This window comes from Penicillium oxalicum, chromosome VI (assembly GCF_001723175.1).
Source record: "Penicillium oxalicum strain HP7-1 chromosome VI, whole genome shotgun sequence".
Classification (NCBI taxonomy): Eukaryota; Fungi; Ascomycota; class Eurotiomycetes; order Eurotiales; family Aspergillaceae; genus Penicillium; species Penicillium oxalicum.
The window spans coordinates 853,506-873,109 of NC_064655.1; the positions used below are offsets into that span (position 1 = coordinate 853,506).

At 51.8% G+C, this 19,604-nt stretch overlaps 7 protein-coding genes across 7 annotated transcripts; 4 read left to right on the forward strand and 3 right to left on the reverse strand.

Moving 5' to 3' along the window:
- Positions 1 to 2,399: 2,399 nt before the first annotated feature.
- On the forward strand, positions 2,400 to 5,276 carry POX_f07601 (Chitin synthase regulatory factor 3; the record flags this gene model as incomplete). Its single annotated transcript, XM_050116396.1, has 3 exons — positions 2,400 to 2,790; positions 2,853 to 5,069; positions 5,149 to 5,276. The coding sequence occupies 3 exons, from the start codon at positions 2,400 to 2,402 to the stop codon at positions 5,274 to 5,276; spliced, it is 2,736 nt and encodes a 911-aa protein (XP_049966535.1).
- A 1,419-nt stretch (positions 5,277 to 6,695) lies between these two features.
- On the forward strand, positions 6,696 to 7,788 carry POX_f07602 (uncharacterized protein; the record flags this gene model as incomplete). The annotated part of the gene is made up of 4 exons (XM_050116397.1): positions 6,696 to 6,731; positions 6,833 to 7,005; positions 7,082 to 7,242; positions 7,304 to 7,788. The coding sequence occupies 4 exons, from the start codon at positions 6,696 to 6,698 to the stop codon at positions 7,786 to 7,788; spliced, it is 855 nt and encodes a 284-aa protein (XP_049966536.1).
- Positions 7,789 to 7,983: 195 nt separating this feature from the next.
- Positions 7,984 to 8,520, reverse strand: POX_f07603 (NADH-ubiquinone oxidoreductase 10.5 kDa subunit; the record flags this gene model as incomplete). Its single annotated transcript, XM_050116398.1, has 4 exons — positions 7,984 to 8,042; positions 8,095 to 8,127; positions 8,227 to 8,333; positions 8,435 to 8,520. 4 exons carry the CDS (start codon positions 8,518 to 8,520, stop codon positions 7,984 to 7,986), a joined length of 285 nt encoding a protein of 94 aa, XP_049966537.1.
- A 517-nt stretch (positions 8,521 to 9,037) lies between these two features.
- POX_f07604 (putative mitochondrial pyruvate carrier 2) lies at positions 9,038 to 9,882 on the forward strand (the record flags this gene model as incomplete). Its single annotated transcript, XM_050116399.1, has 4 exons — positions 9,038 to 9,231; positions 9,308 to 9,323; positions 9,479 to 9,615; positions 9,687 to 9,882. The coding sequence occupies 4 exons, from the start codon at positions 9,038 to 9,040 to the stop codon at positions 9,880 to 9,882; spliced, it is 543 nt and encodes a 180-aa protein (XP_049966538.1).
- A 1,057-nt stretch (positions 9,883 to 10,939) lies between these two features.
- On the forward strand, positions 10,940 to 12,774 carry POX_f07605 (putative exopolygalacturonase X; the record flags this gene model as incomplete). Its single annotated transcript, XM_050116400.1, has 8 exons — positions 10,940 to 11,252; positions 11,338 to 11,704; positions 11,782 to 11,840; positions 11,898 to 12,058; positions 12,124 to 12,312; positions 12,400 to 12,501; positions 12,586 to 12,660; positions 12,733 to 12,774. The coding sequence occupies 8 exons, from the start codon at positions 10,940 to 10,942 to the stop codon at positions 12,772 to 12,774; spliced, it is 1,308 nt and encodes a 435-aa protein (XP_049966539.1).
- Positions 12,775 to 13,278: 504 nt separating this feature from the next.
- POX_f07606 (uncharacterized protein) lies at positions 13,279 to 15,813 on the reverse strand (the record flags this gene model as incomplete). The annotated part of the gene is made up of 8 exons (XM_050116401.1): positions 13,279 to 13,637; positions 13,703 to 13,986; positions 14,046 to 14,140; positions 14,211 to 15,175; positions 15,238 to 15,352; positions 15,439 to 15,538; positions 15,611 to 15,665; positions 15,726 to 15,813. 8 exons carry the CDS (start codon positions 15,811 to 15,813, stop codon positions 13,279 to 13,281), a joined length of 2,061 nt encoding a protein of 686 aa, XP_049966540.1.
- An 865-nt stretch (positions 15,814 to 16,678) lies between these two features.
- POX_f07607 (uncharacterized protein) lies at positions 16,679 to 19,009 on the reverse strand (the record flags this gene model as incomplete). The annotated part of the gene is made up of 7 exons (XM_050116402.1): positions 16,679 to 16,884; positions 16,942 to 17,634; positions 17,707 to 17,775; positions 17,841 to 18,234; positions 18,302 to 18,495; positions 18,598 to 18,622; positions 18,761 to 19,009. 7 exons carry the CDS (start codon positions 19,007 to 19,009, stop codon positions 16,679 to 16,681), a joined length of 1,830 nt encoding a protein of 609 aa, XP_049966541.1.
- Between the last annotated feature and the right edge of the window lie 595 nt (positions 19,010 to 19,604).

Below are 19,604 nucleotides of genomic sequence, written 5' to 3' on the forward strand. Positions count from 1 at the left end.
ACACTCTACCAATACTGCAATTATCTGGCAGAAGGTGACGGAAGATCAGTCCCCTCATATGTTGACATCCATCCCAGGATTCTGGTTCCGGCAACTCAAGGCGGGATCTAGTTTGGCTGCAGGTCGGAGCTTCCACAGGCGGCGCCTCAAGCTCCAGCTTACAACATTCAAGCCTCCCGAGATAATTCGTGCTGGATGACCAGCTCTCGGGCTGTCCCGGGCTGTGATCTAATCTCATGAGAAGTGGAGAAACACAATGTCACGTACAGCCAAGACCAGGTTTATGATTGTTAGTAAATTGACCACCGGTCTCAGCTGCCCAAGTCGCACACTTTAATTCATGCTCCCTTCCAATAAGAGTCTATGTATAACTTGGTTTACGCCTGTAGAAGAGGGCTGGCATATAGGTGATGTGAGCACGGGATAATGAACCTTAGAGGGCCAACTCGAGACAGATTATTTGCCTTCTACACCTAAATCCTCGATAATTTAGACTTAGTAGAGTCCTTGTAATTCCAAGTCGAAAAGGGAGTGATGGTTGCGATAAAAAGACAGCCTGTGGTTTCAAGGAGAAACGATCTAGCATGTAGAAATTTGGCAAGATCGATCTTCAAGACGGCCTGATATCTTTGAGCTCTTTCCATCGCGCCTTCAATTGGTGACTCCCATTCTGAAGAGAAAAAGTGCCGACGAAAAAGTAAATGGCTGTGGTACCTGCGATCGCGGGTCACACAGTTCTTTAGGAAAAATTTGCTTCTAAGTCAGCACGATTGATAGGCACATATTGTGTTAACATTGCATATTGGAGCGGTTTGCCTGTAATGCGGAGTCAATGTGGCTCACTAGCTACAGGATGGTACGGTTGAAACAATGTGTGGGAGAATGTTCTCGGAGCCAATCTGAGTTGAGATTGAGACTTGAACTGAACAAAGAGTGGAGTCTTTTCCACTTCCAGTTGGCACGCGTTGTAGTGAAATGCCTCTTTCCGTAACCGCCACCGCCCGTTGCGGGCCGATGTGGCTTTTGATTTTGACAGTTTGCTTTGCAGAGGTACATTGCACTTGTGCAATTTACTTATTCACGTCAAAGTCAGTACACGCCAGCCTGTACAACTTGAAGGGTCGCGTACCCAACCCCCCGAAAAAGTTCGCGTTCGCTGCATTACCGACGGGTCCCCCGAGGATTTTCATTTGGTCCCTTCCTCCATTCAATCCTGGTTCAAAAGGGTGTAACTCCACAAGACTGAGAACCGAGTCCCATGGGTGAGGGAAAAATCCATTTATGGATTGATGCCTGGTGCAATGGAGTTCTCAAGAATAAGTGGGGGCGCGGACAAGTACACCAAAAAGCGTAAGACGGGCGCTGAGACTCGTGGATTGGTGGACAGAAGCCAGGATTTGAGGCGTGAACCTTGTATGATTGCATCGATCAAAGCGTCGAGGGAAGGACTCTCAAAATGCCAAGCAGTCAGAGCAGCGTTTTCGATGTTCTCTGCGAGTCAGGTGGGTGAAACAAGTAGCCACTGCGCATGGTGACAGGCTTGGATTGCCAACTCGGCTGCGTCTCCATTGGATGCTCATTTCCCAGTCGCCAACCCCTGGTAGCAACTGTCCTCCCTTCTCACCCCTGATCGTCAGGTACTGGGTTAGGGAGGGTTTGTAGGATCTGGATGGGCAGCCATCTAAACGTAGAGATGTCTTCTCGACCGAACTCTGAATGTGGAGGACCTGAAACTCATGGCACCCACGCATTTGAATTTAATGAAGGAGTTTATTGCTTGCGTCCTTGCCGCATCCAGGGAACCATCTGAGACGCAGGTGTCCACCGGTAGATGGAGCCAACCTTGGAACTTGTGGTCCCTACCTGGGGCCAGGAAGGTAAGCCAGGTTGACAAAGGGAGAGTGAGATCTACCGCGGGGTCCATAGTAAGGCAGAAGTTGTACTCGCAGTCCAATACCCGCGACCGATTTGGACCGGCTGCGGTGTTAGCGGGCGTGCCTGGTTCCTGTGGGCCGGCTGTTCATTAAAGTGTTAGTGCCTCGGAGGGCTTGTTCGCCGTTCGCACTCCTCGAACGGCTGTGACTCTCTTTTGAAACTTCCCTTCCCCCGCGCCTGCGATCGCCAAGTTGAGGCTTGAAGCGCTGACGTCTTGCCGAGGGGACGTGAGGGATCGTGGTAAGTGCGACATTCTCCTCGTCACACCTGATCATCTTGAATGGTCGCGCACGTGGCACCGTCCCGTGCGGAGGGGAGAAGTTGTGCGCTCGTGAGCAAATGTTGATCTTGATCGTCAGTGACCGGAAGTCTCCTTGCATGCTGCTCGACTTGACCTGCGCCGTCTTGAACGCCTTCCACTCAAATCTGGCGATTGGCTTTGTCTTTGTTCGCAGATAGACGCCATGGCATACCCTCAGCGCCCTGCTCAACGCCCACCTCCCATGAGGCAGTACGACGCCAATAGTCCAGTATCACCTGTGTCGAGTCGCGGATATGCGCCCGAATTTGCGTATGGCGGTGAATATGGAGAAAGGTCCGGCACACCTGGAGGCTACGAACTGCGTCCCGGTGGTGACCGCAGCGCGGGAGGACAGGATGATCCAAGCTACAGTTACCAGGCTGGGCCCGCGGGGGCTCCGCCGCATGGCTCGTCGCAACAACCACGATCAATGCGCCCGCCGCCTGGACCAGTCTCCCCAGACGCTCGACGACCTCCGATGGGATATAACGACCGACGCGGCTATCCTGGGGATCGCCCCCCAGGGCCCCCAGGGACGAGCCGGTCTCGACCTCGTGAGTAAACGCAACATCTTGACTAGGAGCTTGAAAGTGCTTTGATCTAATGGATTGTCTAGCCGGAGGTCGACCACCTCCCCCCGGAGGCAATTTCGACAGTCCGTTTCCCGCTGTCCCTGGCGGCCGAGACCCACGAGACCGACGCGGGCCTCCTCCTCGAGGGGGAGGTGGTATCGAGAATGGTATGGCCGCTATGGATCTCAACGGCCGAGGGATTCCACCCAGGCCCCATACCTCAAATTCAAACGGACGACGACCTGATATGAGGCAGCCGCCACCAAGGGGTCCCCCTCCTCCTACAGCTCGGGGAGGATACCCTCCAGGGCCAGCCCGCGCGGCTAGCTCCGGTCGAAGTGATCGTACCAATCGACCATATCCGGACCCCATGGGGCCTTCAATGGGTCCAAGTCCACCCAGCCGCAGTGCGACCATGCCGTCCCATATGGTGGCTCCAAATTATCCTGGCCAGCCATCTTACAGGGAACCGGATTTCTCAGGAGCCCCGATGAGTGAGATGCCTCCACCACGACCCAACACGGCAGGTGGCATGAGAGCTCCACGGCACCCGGATTATGATATGGAATTTGGGCTCGGTGCTGGGGCTGGTGGCAGTCTAATGCCCCCAATTCCTCCTGATCCAGGAAGTCGGGTCTCTTACGCCCCGAGAGAATTCCTGGATACCTACTACGAGCCTACTGATGACGAACCCGATATGCCCAATTTCGACGCCATACCGAATTCACGAGCTGGCCCCACAGATGAGATGGGCTTAGAGACCCCCAAATTAGCACAAACCGGCCCTTCACCTTCTTCAGGCACAAATTACTCTGGCTCGAGACAAAATTCTATTCCGAATCAATTTGAGAATGCTGGTTTCCAGTTCGACATACCCTCCGATGGATCTTCCAGGCCCAATCACGATAGGAATATGGGGCCCGGCCAAAACGGATATGGGCCGGAATATCCTCAAACCGGCCCAGTCCATGGACCACCTCAAGGCTACCCTGCGCAACAGTCCCCGATCTATGATGAAAATCCAGACGCTCTGCCTCACCACCCTGTGCCTTTTCGTCCAGGTCATGATCAATCGGCCAAGCCAGCGCCAGTGCGTCAATACGGTTCTGCACCGGTTGCAAACCCCATGCCCGGTCCAGGTCCAGGTCCAGGTCCAGCGACTGCTCCCGTCCCTGGAAATAATCCTAGCGCTGCCCCTGGCCCTGATCAAGTGGCGCCTCAGACAGCCGCTGCCAAAATTGATGAAAATGGGCCAATCACACATGACGAACTTCAGAAGTTGCAGATGAAAGCACGAGGTAATCCTGAAGATCAAGGGCTCCAACTCCTGCTGGCGAAGAAATTTGTTGAGGCATCCACTGTCCTCGTGGCCGAAAACACTCACTTTGACCCCAAAATGAAAGCCAAGGCTCAGGAGAAGTACATCCTTGATGCCCACAAGATTGTTAAAAAACTGGCCTCGGCTGGTTTTGCTGAGGCACAGTTTTATCTAGCAGACTGTTACGGTGAAGGCCGGCTAGGCTTACAGGTTGATGCTAAGGAGGCGTTCTCCTTGTATCTCTCTGCAGCCAAGGCGGGCCACGCACAATCGGCTTATCGAGTCGCTGTTTGTTGCGAGATTGGTGCTGAAGAAGGAGGTGGTACTCGACGCGACCCGTTCAAGGCAGTACAATGGTACAAGCGTGCCGCAGCCTTGGGCGATACCCCTGCCATGTACAAGATCGGCATGATCAATCTGAAGGGGTTGCTGGGACAGAAGAGTAATCCGCGGGAGGGTGTCTCCTGGCTAAAGCGCGCCGCCGAGCGCGCGGACGAGGAGAATCCTCACGCCCTTCATGAATTGGCGCTCATGTACCAGAGTGCCAGTGGTAACGACATTATCGTCCGCGATGAAGCATACGCCTCTCAACTGTTCCATCAGGCTGCCGATCTGGGCTACAAGTTCTCGCAATTCCGCCTTGGTGCGGTCTACGAGTATGGTCTGTTGGGCTGTCCGGTAGATAACCGCATGAGCATCATATGGTACACCCGTGCGGCTGCTCAGGGTGAGCACCAGAGTGAGCTCGCTCTTAGCGGTTGGTACCTGACTGGGTCGGAAGGCATCTTGCAGCAGAACGACACGGAAGCGTATCTTTGGGCAAGGAAGGCAGCGTCTGCTGGCCTTGCCAAAGCTGAATACGCCATGGGATATTACACTGAAGTTGGCATCGGTGTCACGGCCAACCTGGAAGATGCGAAGCGGTGGTACTGGCGTGCTGCTGGTAAGTGCGAAAGACCAAACGATGCTATTTGATATGAAAGGGAAACAAGTCAGTGCTAACCCAACTCCCGATCTAACAGCACAGGGCTTCCCCAAGGCCCGCGAGCGTCTAGAGGATCTAAGAAGAGGAGGCGGTCGGTACCAGAAGACCCGCCTGTCTCGCTCCGCCGTCAGCAAGCAAAGTGAAGGGGACTGCGTCCTCATGTAATATCTTTTTCCTCTCGACCTTTCCCACTTGCCGGATGCGAGGTATCGACCTGATTGTGTGGAACTGGATTCTGCGCGCTCGCAGAGTGGCATGTGTGTATTTCTCTAACGACGATCGGTGCTCCATGATTTCTTCTGCCTTGTAATGATCTTCTTTCCCTTTTCGCACTTCTTAAAGAACTTTATTTCATGATTCTTTCCTGGATTAGGATACAATTCATGTCTTTGCTTCGATCCACTTACGCCATACTCAATGCTCTGTCTTGGTGTTTTTTTTTTTGAAAATGCTTTTGCGACTTTCAAGGGATCCATGATGGGATTGGAGGTCCTTGCGTATTTTCCCGTGTACATCATTCACGAACTCTTGTGAGGAGGTATAGTGTGAGCTATCATTTCCTCGATAATTCTTTGGAAAGCCCTGATTGCATCCATCAATGGTTGAGTATTGTCCTATTCTAGACGTTGAACGGGTCCTCAACAGGCTGTCTGAGCCGTACTCAATGAACGAGGTGGATCAGGTTGCGGCTGTGATGTTAGAAGCTGAGCGGAAGGACCTAAGCAGGCAATATATGTGTTCCAATCAATCTTTGAAAGCATTTCAGGAAAATGAGCTCCCCCGGCCCCTGCGTAAGATTAATCACTCTCTTGGGAATCGAGAAAAAAAAAGACTCCGTGATAGCCCGTCTTGAACGCATCCCCGATGTTCACAACCTTAATGCCCTCGACATAGAGCAACGTGGAGTCCAGCAGCGGATTTCTTCCGCGCTTACAGAGCTGAGCTTAACCCGCCCAGTGCATCCGATTCCGCCGCGCGCAGCTTACGAATTCAGCCATTCGTCGGCACTCCGAAGTCGCGCGATCCGCCTTTATATAATTTGTGTCACTTTATCTGTATCTTGTAAAAAGCAAATTTGACGAGAACTGAAGTGTGAAAGTACCTACTGACCACTACGTAAGTCAATTACCTCCCAATCGTGGGGTTTGAAGTTTTATGGAAATCGCTGGAGAGCGGACTTAACCTTCTGTAAAGCTGCGAGAACATTCTTACTTACGGTATTTCATTTTGTAGGGTGCAAAATTTAAAAGTGCACATAAATCAGGGCTGTCGTCAGGTTATTAGCTCGAGGACTCGAGTGCATGCAAATTGGGCTACCTGTTGAGGGCATTGATGTTCTTTGGATCTCCACGGCAGTCGAGTCCATCTCAACACCCCCCAAAGAGCACATATTCCAAGAACAGACGTCTGGTCATTTACTCAGTTTTGGTGTCTGTTCTCCTCGCCCTAGTCTTGGCCAGCTCCTCTGAAAATACCGCCAATCTGTCGGCTCTCCGTCGGTTCTTAGGAACATTCTCACGAGCGACAACCGGCTCGGAGAGTGTGCCGGGCCCTACAAACTGTAGGAATCAATCCAAGATCAAGATGAAGACACCAATTTACTTTCTGAGCCATGGCGGGGTGAGTCAAAACGAGTTTTTAGGCAACTCTCGGCGGGAAAAAAGAGATACCAGAAATGAGCAACATGAGGATTTCTGACTAGCTTTTTTTTGGCATCACAGCCCAATATCATGTACGATGTGCATCACCCGGTGTACAACGAACTGGGAAAGATAGGACGGGAAATCACGACCAAAGTCAAACCAAGCGCGGTGGTGGTGTTTTCGGCGCACTGGCAGGGCGATCAAAATACCATCTATGTGAACACGGCGGAGCGCACGGATCTGATCTATGAGTAGGCCTCTCAGCTGCTACGAGCAATGTCCCGTTCTGTTTCGTTTATCGTGAATCCCACTGATGTTGCGGTCCAGCTTCTATGGGTTCCCGAGTCATTATTATCAGGAAAAGTACCCAAACAAGGGTAGCGCCACGGTGGCGCAGAGAGTACTCGATGCACTCAATGATGCTGGAATTGATGCGAAGGGGGTCGAGCGTGGTCTCGACCATGGAGTCTGGGCGAGCTTTAAATGCGGTCAGTTCCCTGAGTCTCGGTTGATGCTCGCTGGTCGGCCTTTGCGATCGTGATTGAATAGCATGTATTGACGGCCAAGGGCGTACAGCTTTTGAACCGGACTCGAATCCTTTGAATGTCCCAATCGTGCAGGTTTCTCTCTTCGATACCGAGGATCCGACTCAACATGTCCGGCTTGGTCAGGCCGTGTCTCGCTTGCGTGAGGAGAATATCCTGATCATCGTGTCCGGAATGGCCGTACACAATCTTCGCGATTTCCGGTTCGCGTTTGGTAATCCACATCCTTTGCCATACGCGGTCAGTTTTGACGAGGCTCTCAAAGATGCCGTGACAAAGTCACCAGCCGAGAGGGAGAGGGCTCTCGTTGATCTTCTCAAGCGACCCGATGCTCGCCAGGCTCATCCAAGCTTTGAGCATCTGCTGCCCATTTACGTTGGGGCAGGTGCGGCGGGCGAGGACACAGGCAAGAGACTCTGGACAATGCCTGAGGGTTCCATGAGCTGGGCGCAATTTCGATTCGGGGAAGTGGGCACTGCTGAACATTGATCGTAAGCTGTAGTGATAGATGGTCATTGTGAACTTCGCGCTCGTCATGAATTGAATGAGTAATTCTTTTTTGATAAGGTTCAATTTCACCTATAGGTACAAGGTACATAGAATGTTTAGGGGACGAGAGATACACGCGGAAGGATCATTTGGAAAGGGAAGATGCGAAAGAGGCTATGTCAGGAGGAAAAGTCGTTATGAAGCCTGCTTCACCAGATTCGTGATGCGCTCCTCAATCTGCGAGTCGGAAAGACCTAGGCAAAGTTAGCGCGAGGGTTCAGACAATTCGGGACTTGGCCGACCTACCCGAGAGAGCTTCTTGAGTCTCCTTGCCCAGGGCTAGAAGTCGTAAATGTATCAGTCAGCATGATTCTATCACTTCATTGAGGCTTTTCCCTTGATGAGTCTCGTGTTGGAATGGGAGCAAGTCAGGCGTACCGTATCGGGCAAAGACTCGGGGCTCGGTGCCGGCAGCCTCGCGGATCATGATGGGGGTGTGCGGGTTGTGCTTCTTCATGGTAGGGTAGGCGCGGTTGATGAAAGCTCTGTTAATCAATCACAGAGTCAGTCAATTGCTTCAGCGCCGGTTGTGCAGAACGCGCCGTCTGGAATTAGAGGTTTGCGTCTGAGAGGCTGGTGGACTGACCTTGTAGCAGCGCTCTGCTCGGAGGACTGGCAGAAGAGGAAGCGGAGCTCCTTCAGGCCCTTGGAGAAGACATATTTGCCAGACATTGTGATTGATTCTCCGTGAAGGAAGGAGGTCCAGAGGTGCGAGGCAGTAAGGTCGAGGGGTATCGTGAAGCAAGACACAAGGCCGGAGGTGCGTTATTCGCAGCGGCGGTGATTCGCCCAGCAAAGAGATACCGCCGCTAGTCCCCTTTCGGTCCTGCTCACTCAAGCCCGCTTACATCAGCATTTACGCCCAGCCGGCGGTACTTTTAGGATCAAAGGTCCCTATGAACAGCACGATCATGAGACTAATATTGCACCAAAATGTCTCAAAAATCGAATATGCTCGTGGAATATCAAGATTGGCTCTGTCCTGGTAGATAAAACAAAAAATGTGGGCATATGTCCCTGGGAGACACCCAAAAATCATAGCTGTGTAACAGCCCAGTCACCCGGAGATAAAACATGCTGGGCCCGACCACCGGCCGATTCCGCCCTGCGTTCTTCTCAACCTTTCGGGAACAACCTAAGGACTCGAGCTTTTGACCACTCTCCTCTCCTTGTCCACCACATACACACCATGTCCTCGTCGCGCGTGGGCTTCCGCTTTTTAAACAGCACTCGCTTTGCTTTCCGCAATGCCTCTGCGCCTTTCCGCCGGCCGGGGGCCAAGGGCTTCCGCTTCCAGAGCTCCGAGGCCGGCACCGCAGAGCAGCAGAGTGCTTTCCAGCGCATGTGGAACAGCCCAGTTGGTGTCAAGACTGTGCACTTCTGGTAGGTTGTTCTGCGCTTACTGGATGGAGTTTCTACACGGGGAATGGTTGGTCGATGCTAACTTGTGATCGGACAGGGCCCCCGTCATGAAGGTACGACTCGCGTGACCCAGTTCATCCTTTCATCGCAACAAGCGCAGAATTCCTTTGATCTCATCATTGATCCCATCCTCGTCGGACTGTGAATTGCGCTCAACTCAATCGTCCGACCATGAACAATGGCTGATATTTTTTTTCTCATTGCATAGTGGGCTCTCGTCATCGCCGGTATCTCCGACTTCAATCGCCCTGCGGAAAAGCTTTCTTTGACTCAGAACTGTGCCTTGATGGCCACGGGAGCCATCTGGACCCGTTGGTGTCTGATCATCAAGCCCCGTAATGTCCTGTGCGTTGACTCGATGACTTGCACGGCTCCGATCACTTTCCGCTAATCATCCTCTTTTTCTCTGCATATAGGCTCGCCGCCGTGAACTTCTTCCTCGGATGCGTTGGTGTCGTCCAAGTGTCCCGCATCTTCATGTGGCAGCGTAGCCAGAAGGGCTCATCGGCTGAGGCTGCCAAGGAACTCGAACAGGAAGCTGCCGACTCGGCCAAGTCTGTTGTGCACGAGACCGAGAAGGCAGTCAAGAGTGTTGGCGAGAAGGCCGTCTAAAAGCGATCCCGTCCGTACGGAGGACGACTCGGACGTAGTTGGTCACGGGAGGGACTGCCCTGGAGCGATCTGATCAGATCACTCGCATCTGTAACGAGCAATCTCGGAGCGAAGCTCTTGAATATGAGCATGATCTATCTCAGATACGTCTCGAATTGCGCTCGTCTGCCTAGAGCATTTTTCGAGTCTGCGGAGGACCTACTGTACATATTACCCACCTATGCAATGATTTCTCTCTCTCTTCCTCAATGACACAAGATAGAGAGGTCTTGAATGTACGATCTTTCTAGCACTTGGGTAATCGGTTGCGCAGCGGACTTTTGAGGTCTCGGGAGAGCTTGGCCCACCGGTGAAAATGGCGGAAACATCTCCGGAGCCTGTCATCGTCATATTTCCTCGCGAAATCATTGAGGTTATTCCTCCAGTGGCGGTCCAAGTAGCCGGCAGTCCACATGTCACGGGATCTGCATCTTCTCTTTAAGCGTGTCTTCAGTTTAGGAGCCTTTTGTGAACCTCCGCCTCTCAAAGCAGGATGTGGCCGAGATTTGCCTCCAACTTGCCCGTTGATCGTGGCGGGAATTTTCCTCCCAATCGGCAAAATCTCCACCAAATCTTCCTCCAACCGCGCTGGGACAATCGTCTTCAGCGAGAACATTCACCTTGTGCCCAATCTCCACAAGCTTTACCGACGTGACGCTTTGCATGCGCCCCTGCCTGGTCGCCGCTGGAGAGCTTCGTTTCCTACCCCACAATATCCATTTCCCCCCTCATTTCCCCCGGACAAACCGTCAACGTGGATAGACTCCACTCAATCGGGACTTGAAGTTAACAGCGACCCCCGTGTCCATGACTGGACCGTCGCGCAATGCCGGGGAATGCAGTCGAAGCTCAGGGGGTGTGGAGTGAAGGAGGGAGGGGCCTCCATCTGCTGTGCCTTATGCCGAGAATAATATAAAAAGAGTCGTGTGGGCAGCTTCCGCCGATCATTTCGTCTGTCGACTGTTGACACAGCATCTCTCCTTTAAAAAACCGACGTCGTCTGTGCCTATTTCCCACAATGAAGATCTCCAGTATCCTGGCACAGGCACTCAGCCTCAGTCTATCGCTCGGCACAGTTGCCGAGGCCAAAAACTCACGATCTCGCAATGATGCATGCCATCCTCACCACCCATTCCATCCACTTCCTGGCAGCAAAGATCGCCACAAGACATGCCATGTCCCGACTAATGGCGACGGCACTGACGACTCCGCCCATATCCTGTCGACGCTGAAAAAGTGCAACAACGGCGGTAAAGTCGTCTTTGACGCCGGAAAGACCTACACTGTCGGCAAAGCCATGGACATGACATTCCTTAAGAGCGTAGATCTGGGTGTGTAGTGCTTTTGCAACTTCAGTGGGCCTTCTTTACAGGCCTCCGTTGGGTTGATCGAGTGAAGCTAAATGCGTCAATACAGAAATCCTCGGCACAATTCAATTCACCAACGACACCGACTACTGGCAAGCTAATGCTTTCAAGCAAGTTTACCAAAATGCCACCACCTTCTTCCAGATTGGTGGCACAGACGTCAACGTCTACGGTGGCGGTACCCTAGACGGCAACGGACAGGTCTGGTATGACCTGTATGCTAAGGAGCCCTTGATCTTGCGCCCAATCTTGTTCGGTGTCATCGGCCTGCACGGCGGTAGCATTGGCCCCCTCAAGCTGCGCTACTCCCCACAGTGGTACAATTTCGTTGCCAACTCATCAGACATTCTGTTTGAGGGTATCGATATCTCGGGCTACAGCAAGAGCGCACATGAGGCCAAGAACACCGATGGATGGTGAGTGCCACAGCGGGGCGCGGAAGAGCTCGCAATATAGGATCCATAAAGAGAGAACACTAATCACGCTCTTGCAGGGATATCTACCGGTCAAACAATATTGTTATCCAGGATTCAGTGATCAACAACGGCGATGGTACGTGTCGAGAAGCGAGCAGATTTTCCACCTACAGTGATGCTGACGGACCTCTAGACTGCGTCTCTTTCAAGCCCAATTCCACAAACGTGATTGTTCAGAACCTTCATTGCAATGGCTCGCATGGTATCTCCGTTGGCTCGCTGGGCCAGTACAAGGACGAGGTCGATATCGTTGAGAACATTCTCGTCTACAACATCTCCATGTTCAACGCATCTGTAAGTCTCCACGGAAATGAATGTCGAGTTTTGCCACATTGTTGCAATGATCTAATACAGTGTAGGACGGTGCTCGCATCAAGGTCTGGCCCGGTGTGGCCTCGGCTCTGTCCACTGACCTCCAGGGCGGAGGTGGCTCCGGTAGCGTGAGGAACATCACCTACGATACCATGACTATCAAGAATGTCGACTACGCCATCGAGGTCACTCAGTGCTATGGACAGAAGAACCTGACTCTCTGCAACCAGTTCCCCGTAAGTCACTTCTCCTGCCTTTTTAGAGTCTACTATAGTCTCCTCGGTACCTGATCGATCTCTAATCATCTTCGGTCAAAATCACAGAGCAGCATGACCATCTCAGACGTATACTTCAAGAACATCAAGGGCACTACCTCTGGAAAACGGGATCCTGTCGTTGGAACAATCGTTTGCTCAAGCCCGGACGTAAGAATTCCACCCCCCCCTTCCCGCCCTTCTCATTTTTTACACCCCTTCGACTGAAGACGACAGTTCTGACACTTCACATAGGTCTGTTCAAAGATTTACGCCTCCGATATCAACGTCAAGAGCCCAAAAGGTTCCAACACTTTCACCTGCACAAATGTAAGTCATTGCCCGCATCCTTCAGACCACTCGATCGAATGACCCAGTCACTTATTGCTTTTGAATCCATAGGTTGATGACAGCCTGCTGGCTATCAATTGCACCTCGAGCTAATCTTTGTAATCATACATTTCGATTTGGGACACTCTTTTTATAAAAGATTGCTCATCACCAATTGAGCTACTTCATATCCGCGCTCTCACGGGACGAGACTGTTTGCGACTGGACTCTCACGCAGATCCTGTCAATAGAACCTCACTCGGGTCCGACCAGGTTGAAAATGCCTAACAGCGACATGAAGATAAATCGTAATTTGCACCGCGTGTTCATGGCAAGCGCTTTGTTGCTGACGACCCGAGGCAATGAAAACCTCACGTAGAGTAATATACATGCTGCGATCATAATCCTCAATGCATGGATCCCCAAATATCGCTGTAGGATATTGAAAATGGCGGGGCTGCTATCCAGCCCTAAACAAAAACTGGATGTAAAAGTCCCATCAAGTGAACATGAGGGGGGAGAGAAGAGCGAAAGAAAGGGCCGTGCACGTTTACATTTAAATGAATCGCGTGGAAACTCAAGGAAAATCGCTTTGGAGTTTGGAACCATACGAATGGTTTATTCATCCTGCAATAGAACCTTCAACTTCTCAAGCTTGTCTTCGCAGTGCACTTCCATTTGCATAATCACATCCACGGCGTCCTTCTTGGTGATCAGCAATTGTGACACTAGCCAGAAATTGTACCCGTTCTTGTAGAAGCCCATTGAAGCCCATTCATCCTTTGGAATTTGGCGGCTGAGGGCGATCCAGTAGTCGCGCCAGCGGTTCAAGGCTGTACGGATTGAACCTAGAATCGAGTCCTCGGGGATCATGCTCTTGTTCCATCCGCCCTCCGCCTGCGTGGGCTGAATGACAAGAGCCTGGCGTCTGATCAGGCCCACAAGGCTCATGTGTGTATTGATAAAAGCGAACAGAACTGCAGAAATTGTTATGGATCGATCAGCATCTATGATCCGGGAGCGCGGGACACTTGACACCTACCGTGAATGACAATGAACATATCCAAAATGGTGAGCTGGAAGCGAGGCATAGATGGCGAAGGTGCAGGGCTACCCTGCGGGGATATTTCAAACATATGCTGAAAGGCCTGAAAAATCGACAGGTCGCGTGTGAATCGAAAATTTGGATCCTGAAAGGGATGTGAAGATCGGAACAAGGCTTCTTCGCAAGGCAATTCGCTCTCCAATTCAGAATGAGTCAGACGGCACGGATAGTTTTGATAGAAGAAAAAAGCACAGTCCAACAAGGACATGAGACTAATGGTCCTATTTGCTAGTCAGTGAGCGACCATTGAGTGGTTCAGCCATTACATCGTGGTCCATACCGTATACGGCACTCCCTTTGAATCCACAATTGCTCATCAAACTGTTCCTCGTCCAGCACATGCCGGACCTTGACAAGATTCAGACGGCGGGCGACCTGCCTGTTGATTAGTGGCATGTTCCAAGCGGAGAAAGCGAGAAGAAATTCCGTCCATAAGCCTGCCTACCTTCAAAACCTCGCTGAACCGATTCTCCATTGCCCGGTTCTTTGACGAACGGCTCCCCGCCCAGTATTGAACAATCAGGATGACGAAGCCGGCCTGAAACGCTTGGAATTTCGTCCAATCGGTGAGCTCGTCCCCGGGACTTTGAAGCCCCGCGTAGGTGCCTGCAACCTCAAACTCGCGTGAATACATGTGGCTGGAGAATATGTACAGTTCAGCGATGTCCAGCATTCGCTTCGCCAAGTGTGCCTCCCTTGGGTCAGAGCTGTACATGGCTCCGAAAAACGCCACTGCGGCCAACAACGGCGTCCCAACAGTCTCCAAGTTGAAAGTCGGGATGTGAATCATGGCGCAGCTTGGCTGCCAGTATTTAAAGTAAAGCGAGACGAATTTGCGCACGCGGGCCGTCGTAAGCAGAAACCCCAGATTCGCCGAAATCTCCTCTTGTGACTTGGCATCCAAGGGTAATGTCCAGACGCGCGCCAATATTGATTGGACTAAAGCCATCGCGAAAGGCTGTTCGGGTTCAAACAACGTCGTCTGTCCGGACAGGGCCAAGTGTCCGTTGGGTGTCGGTGTAGCAAAATTGCCCGTGTAGGTAGCCTGAGCCGGATACGAGCCGTCTACATTTTTATGCCCATCGCCGAAAGGTCCATTAAAGAAGTCCAAGAAAGTGTCTTGGAAGAATGGGAGGTTGTTGAGATCGGTTCCCCCAAAATTGGCAGGGAGACCGGCCTGATCTCCCTGCATGCCCATGCCCATGGATTGAAAAATCTCCCCGTCCGGGCTGCTCTCTTCCAGCGGAGTTTTGTTGTTACAGACCATACTCCGTTCCACATCGTTCCGTGGAGGTAGTCTGAATCCCTCGGTGAATGATTCGGTGCCGCCGTTCAGCAAGAATTTGATCGACCCGCGATCCGATGGTTGTCTGCATAACGGTGGTCTTCGTGGGTTCGGCGAGTGTTTCCCTGCATCCCAGATCAGCCCTAATTGGAATCGATTCCCCCGCGCAGAGTCGCTCGCGTCGTACCATCCTCCGTACTAGGAGCGGGGCTTGGCCCATTTGCATTCTCGCAAATGAAGCCTCTTTTCACACAGGATTCGCATGGTGTGTTGCCGTCGCAGCGCAATTTCATCGCGGTGCACTAAGACCACCTCAGTCAGTTCAATGTCCATTCCTCGCGGACGGAGATTCGACCCCGGCTTCGGCGCCACCCCAGGATCGGCTTACCGATTGGCATGCATGTCGCCGTCGGCCTCTTTGACCCGTCTCAGGGATTTTGCGATCGCCGCGCTCTCTACAGTCGGTGTAGTGATCCCGAAGATTATCGCTGGGGGCCGCACGTCAGCTTCGCCGCACTTCTTTCTAATCAGGATGAGAGAGGGCGTCTGTGACGACAAACCATCGCGCGAAGGATTCGGTACAGAACACGCAGGAATAGGGTTTCAAGCCGGAATCTATCGAGATTGAGCCACGAATCGGGGACAAAGGAGCTGCAGGGCGGGGCAACAACATACGTCTGAGATGATGCCGCTTCAAATGATCAATGCGCGTGAAGCCCCGCTGACATATGGTGCAGCGAAAGTGCTTCTCGGCGGGCTTCATATTTGTCCATCGGGGAGGAGGATGGACCAGATGAGGGGAAACGCAAGAGAAGGTTCGTCAGAGGCCGAGGGAGGGCAAATGGAGAGGGAAAAAGAAGGTTTGGGCGCAGGAGAAGAATGTAAGATGATTGATAGCTTAATGCATTGGATAAGATTTAGGGGTCTCGGTATTGCCGGCGTATTTGTACCGGCAGATGGCACGCGGTGCCCGCTGCCGTCGACAAGTGACCCTCCCTGAGACTGCACGTGGTGGTGTGTTACAGCCGTCAAGTTGTCTGGTCGGGTCTGGGTATCATTGGTATAGGTATGGTAAGGCCGTACGGAATCACGGGGTGGATGATATCACCATCAGTCTTATCGACGACAGCTCTGGTAGCTTTTCTCCACATCTCCGAAACACGCGGGAGCCTGAGTGAGGAGGAGATTCCATTCGCCCACAAGGCGCATCCTAATTGTGTCTGCGCAACAAATATGATCCACAAGCATTTGACGCAGAGGGTGAGCCAGGCTCGTGAAATGCCGAATGCACGCTTTGCAGAATCCACCCCGTCCTTCTTGGTCTCTCCGGCCATGCACACGAGATGGATCGAAGGCAACCATCTCATTTCATGGCTGAAGTGGCTGGAAGCCACTAAGTAACTCTAAACTAAAAAGATACCCCGCGGAGTGTGGGTAGCATCTGGGATAACTGGGGTGGAACGGAACGCCTGGGCTGAATTATAACAATCAAGATCACAACACTGGACATGTCCTCGAGTCTCGAGTCTAGACCGATCTGCTACAGGAAATGTCCGTAAGATCAACCACCTGAGGGTCCCTGGCCACAGCTGGTCTCATCACCCGGAGGAGTCATTCTCAGGCCTTCATCACATGGTATTGACCGAACACGCCTTCGGGGGCTGTGGGAAATCAACTTGATCATCGTCGAGGTAGTCAACATTGACCTGATCGAGCTTTTCATTCTCCGTCCAGCCGTCACCCAACCAGCCCATCGGATTGTCGTTGACATATGTAAAGTCAAAATCCTCCCAGCGGGGAGTTGCGAAGATCTTCATCGCATGAAGAGAAGACCCTATTTTCCATCAGTAAACCGCTGCAACCACAAAATCCGCCGACAATGCGACCCTACCAGGCCAGAGTGCAATCACCCGTCCGTCCTTAGTACCACCCTTGTACCAGCTCCGACAATTGCCAGCAAACACCGTGCCCGCAAAGTATGAGTCACAGTACTGGGCGAACAGCCGGACTGCATCCGTTTTGACCGACATCGCACGGAGGTGGTCGCGTTGAATCTTTCTCACGCATTCGGTGAAATAGTCAATCTGCCGCTCCATCAGGATGAGCAAGTTCCCATCACCCAGTCCAGAATTGGGCCCCAAGGCAAGGAAATAATTCGGAAATCCATCCACTGCAACAGAAAGATAAGTTTCGGGGCTCTTCTCCCATCGCTCAGCCAGAGTCAGGCCTCCTCGCCCTGTGATTGGGAAGCGCGGAGTGTGGGTGGTATCAAACCCAGTTGCACAAACGATAGCATTAACCTTGCGGTGTTGACCGTCGGCGGTAATGATACCGGAGTCATCAACCTTGATAATTTCTGACTTGATCAGGGTTACTTTCTCATCCGTCAAGGCCTCGAGGTAACCTGGACCAGGTGTTAGACGTCTACAGGCCGGGGCAAATGAGGGGATGAGGTCGTCCACTAAGTCGGGGTTCTTCGCCAACCGCCTCTTCATATTGGAAGTGAAAGCTTCCAGTGCCCCTAGCTGCTGGGGGTGACCTGTCAGGGTGACTCCATGAACGGATTGTAATTCGAGTTCCACATCTACATGTGAGACATCGGTTCAGTCATCGATTTTGCAATTAAAACACCCCCAGACAGAAGGTATCGACTCACTTTTTCGAAACTTTTGGTATTGTTGATGATCGGTTTGGAATGTCGTGATTTCCTCGGGAGTGAAAGTGTCTGTGACAAAAGAATGAGAAGATTTGAGAACACACTCAACCCAGGGCTTCTTAAAGGTGGCTCACAGTTGTCCAGTCCTTCCCCATGCTGCTCGATATAATCTCTCGCAAAGGAGGGAGCGATCCAGGTTCGACTACGAACATAGTGATCGATATGAGCTACCTTTGGCAGCATTGCTGGAACGATTTGAATGCCGCTGGAACCATTCCCAATCACGGCTATACGTTGATTCTGGGAACGAAAGTTCAGCCCTGCAACTTCTTTTTCACGAGATATAGGAGGACCGAGACCCACCGAATAGTCATAACTTTCATCCCACGACGCACTGTGGAGCAGTTTGCCTCCAAAGTCATGCAAACCAGGAATTTTAGGCCACCTCCAATTGTTGAGCGCGCCAGTAGCCTGAATGACTACATCCGCTTGGTCGGCGAACAAGGAATCACCTTGAACATCTAGGATCTAGCCATCAATGGCGGTCAGTAGCTGAGTCCGGTACAATGACTGATGTATCCGAGGGGCCACCTACTTCCATATGCCACTTTGACGCCTCTTCCACCCAAGTGGCCTTCTTGACCTGATGCTTGAGCTTGATGTACTTCATGCATTTGTATTTCTCCACAACGTCTTTCCAGTACTGGTGGATCTCGGCTGATGAGGCGTAGAATGACGACCATCTTTTGTTGGGCTCGAAAGTTGCCTGGTAGGTATGCGCTGGGATATCTTGAACAATGAAACGGGTCAGCACCCATCAACAGTGGACATGCCCTTGCGCCGTAAGGCTTCGTGATGTCTAGTTGCTCCAAGGGTACATTGATGACCTACCACATGCGCAGCCCGGATATCGATTCTAGGAGGACTCATTATCAGATAAAATCGGAGAAAGAGTGAAGCCAGAAAGGAAAGGACAAAACATGGGTGCACAGTATCAAGAACCCGCTTGCATTCGTTCCTCAACGAAGAGCTTCAGGAGGAGTTTCAGCCTCACCTCGAACCAAGTTCCACCGATGTCTGCATTCTTCTCATAAATACACAGTTCCAGATTGGGAATTCTTTGAACGAGGCGAATGCAGGCAAGAATGCCTGAGATGCCTGCACCGATGATGACTACTCTGACCGGCCGATTTTCGTCCACAGCTCGAGGCTCGATAAACACGGTAGGAGCGGGCTGCGAACCACGATCGCCTGTGGATCTCTTGGAGAAGAAGCCAGCGAGCATGCCTGAGGACCATTCCATCATGAATATCTGGGATGTTTGAAGATTAGAACGTTGAGGGAGATTGAACGTGGTACTGTGTGTTGGGAACAAAATCAAGATAAGTTTCAAAACTCTCAGTGAAGATAAATTCCGAGAGAAATTCCTCCACCAAAAGGTGTATTCGCGTTTGGATGGAAGCTCTCAAGCTTACCCAGGCAGCTGTTTCCTATTTCTAGCTTACGCACTTAAATATGTATGTCATATCTGACTGAGACTTAGTGACCCGGAGAGCCGTTCTCTCGCACATCCCGTCACCCGGACATTTTACCGCCCTAATGAGCGGACTCCGCGGCTTCGCCTTATCGTTGATCAGACAATCAAAATTTCCTTGAGCAGGGTAGGCCTAGGACGCCTGAAATAGTGAATCCCGACCGACAGATCATCCCTACATGTCCACACGCTTGTTCGCCTCCACAAAAGTGGATTATGGTGACCTGCAACCGCCATTCCTGATATCAACCATAGATTGACTCCTCTCTGCAATCCAAAATTGCCTCAGCAAGCAAAAATTACACAAAAGAGTTTGGTTCTTTCCCCCGATTCGATCATCACCTCCACTGGAAGCATAGTTCTT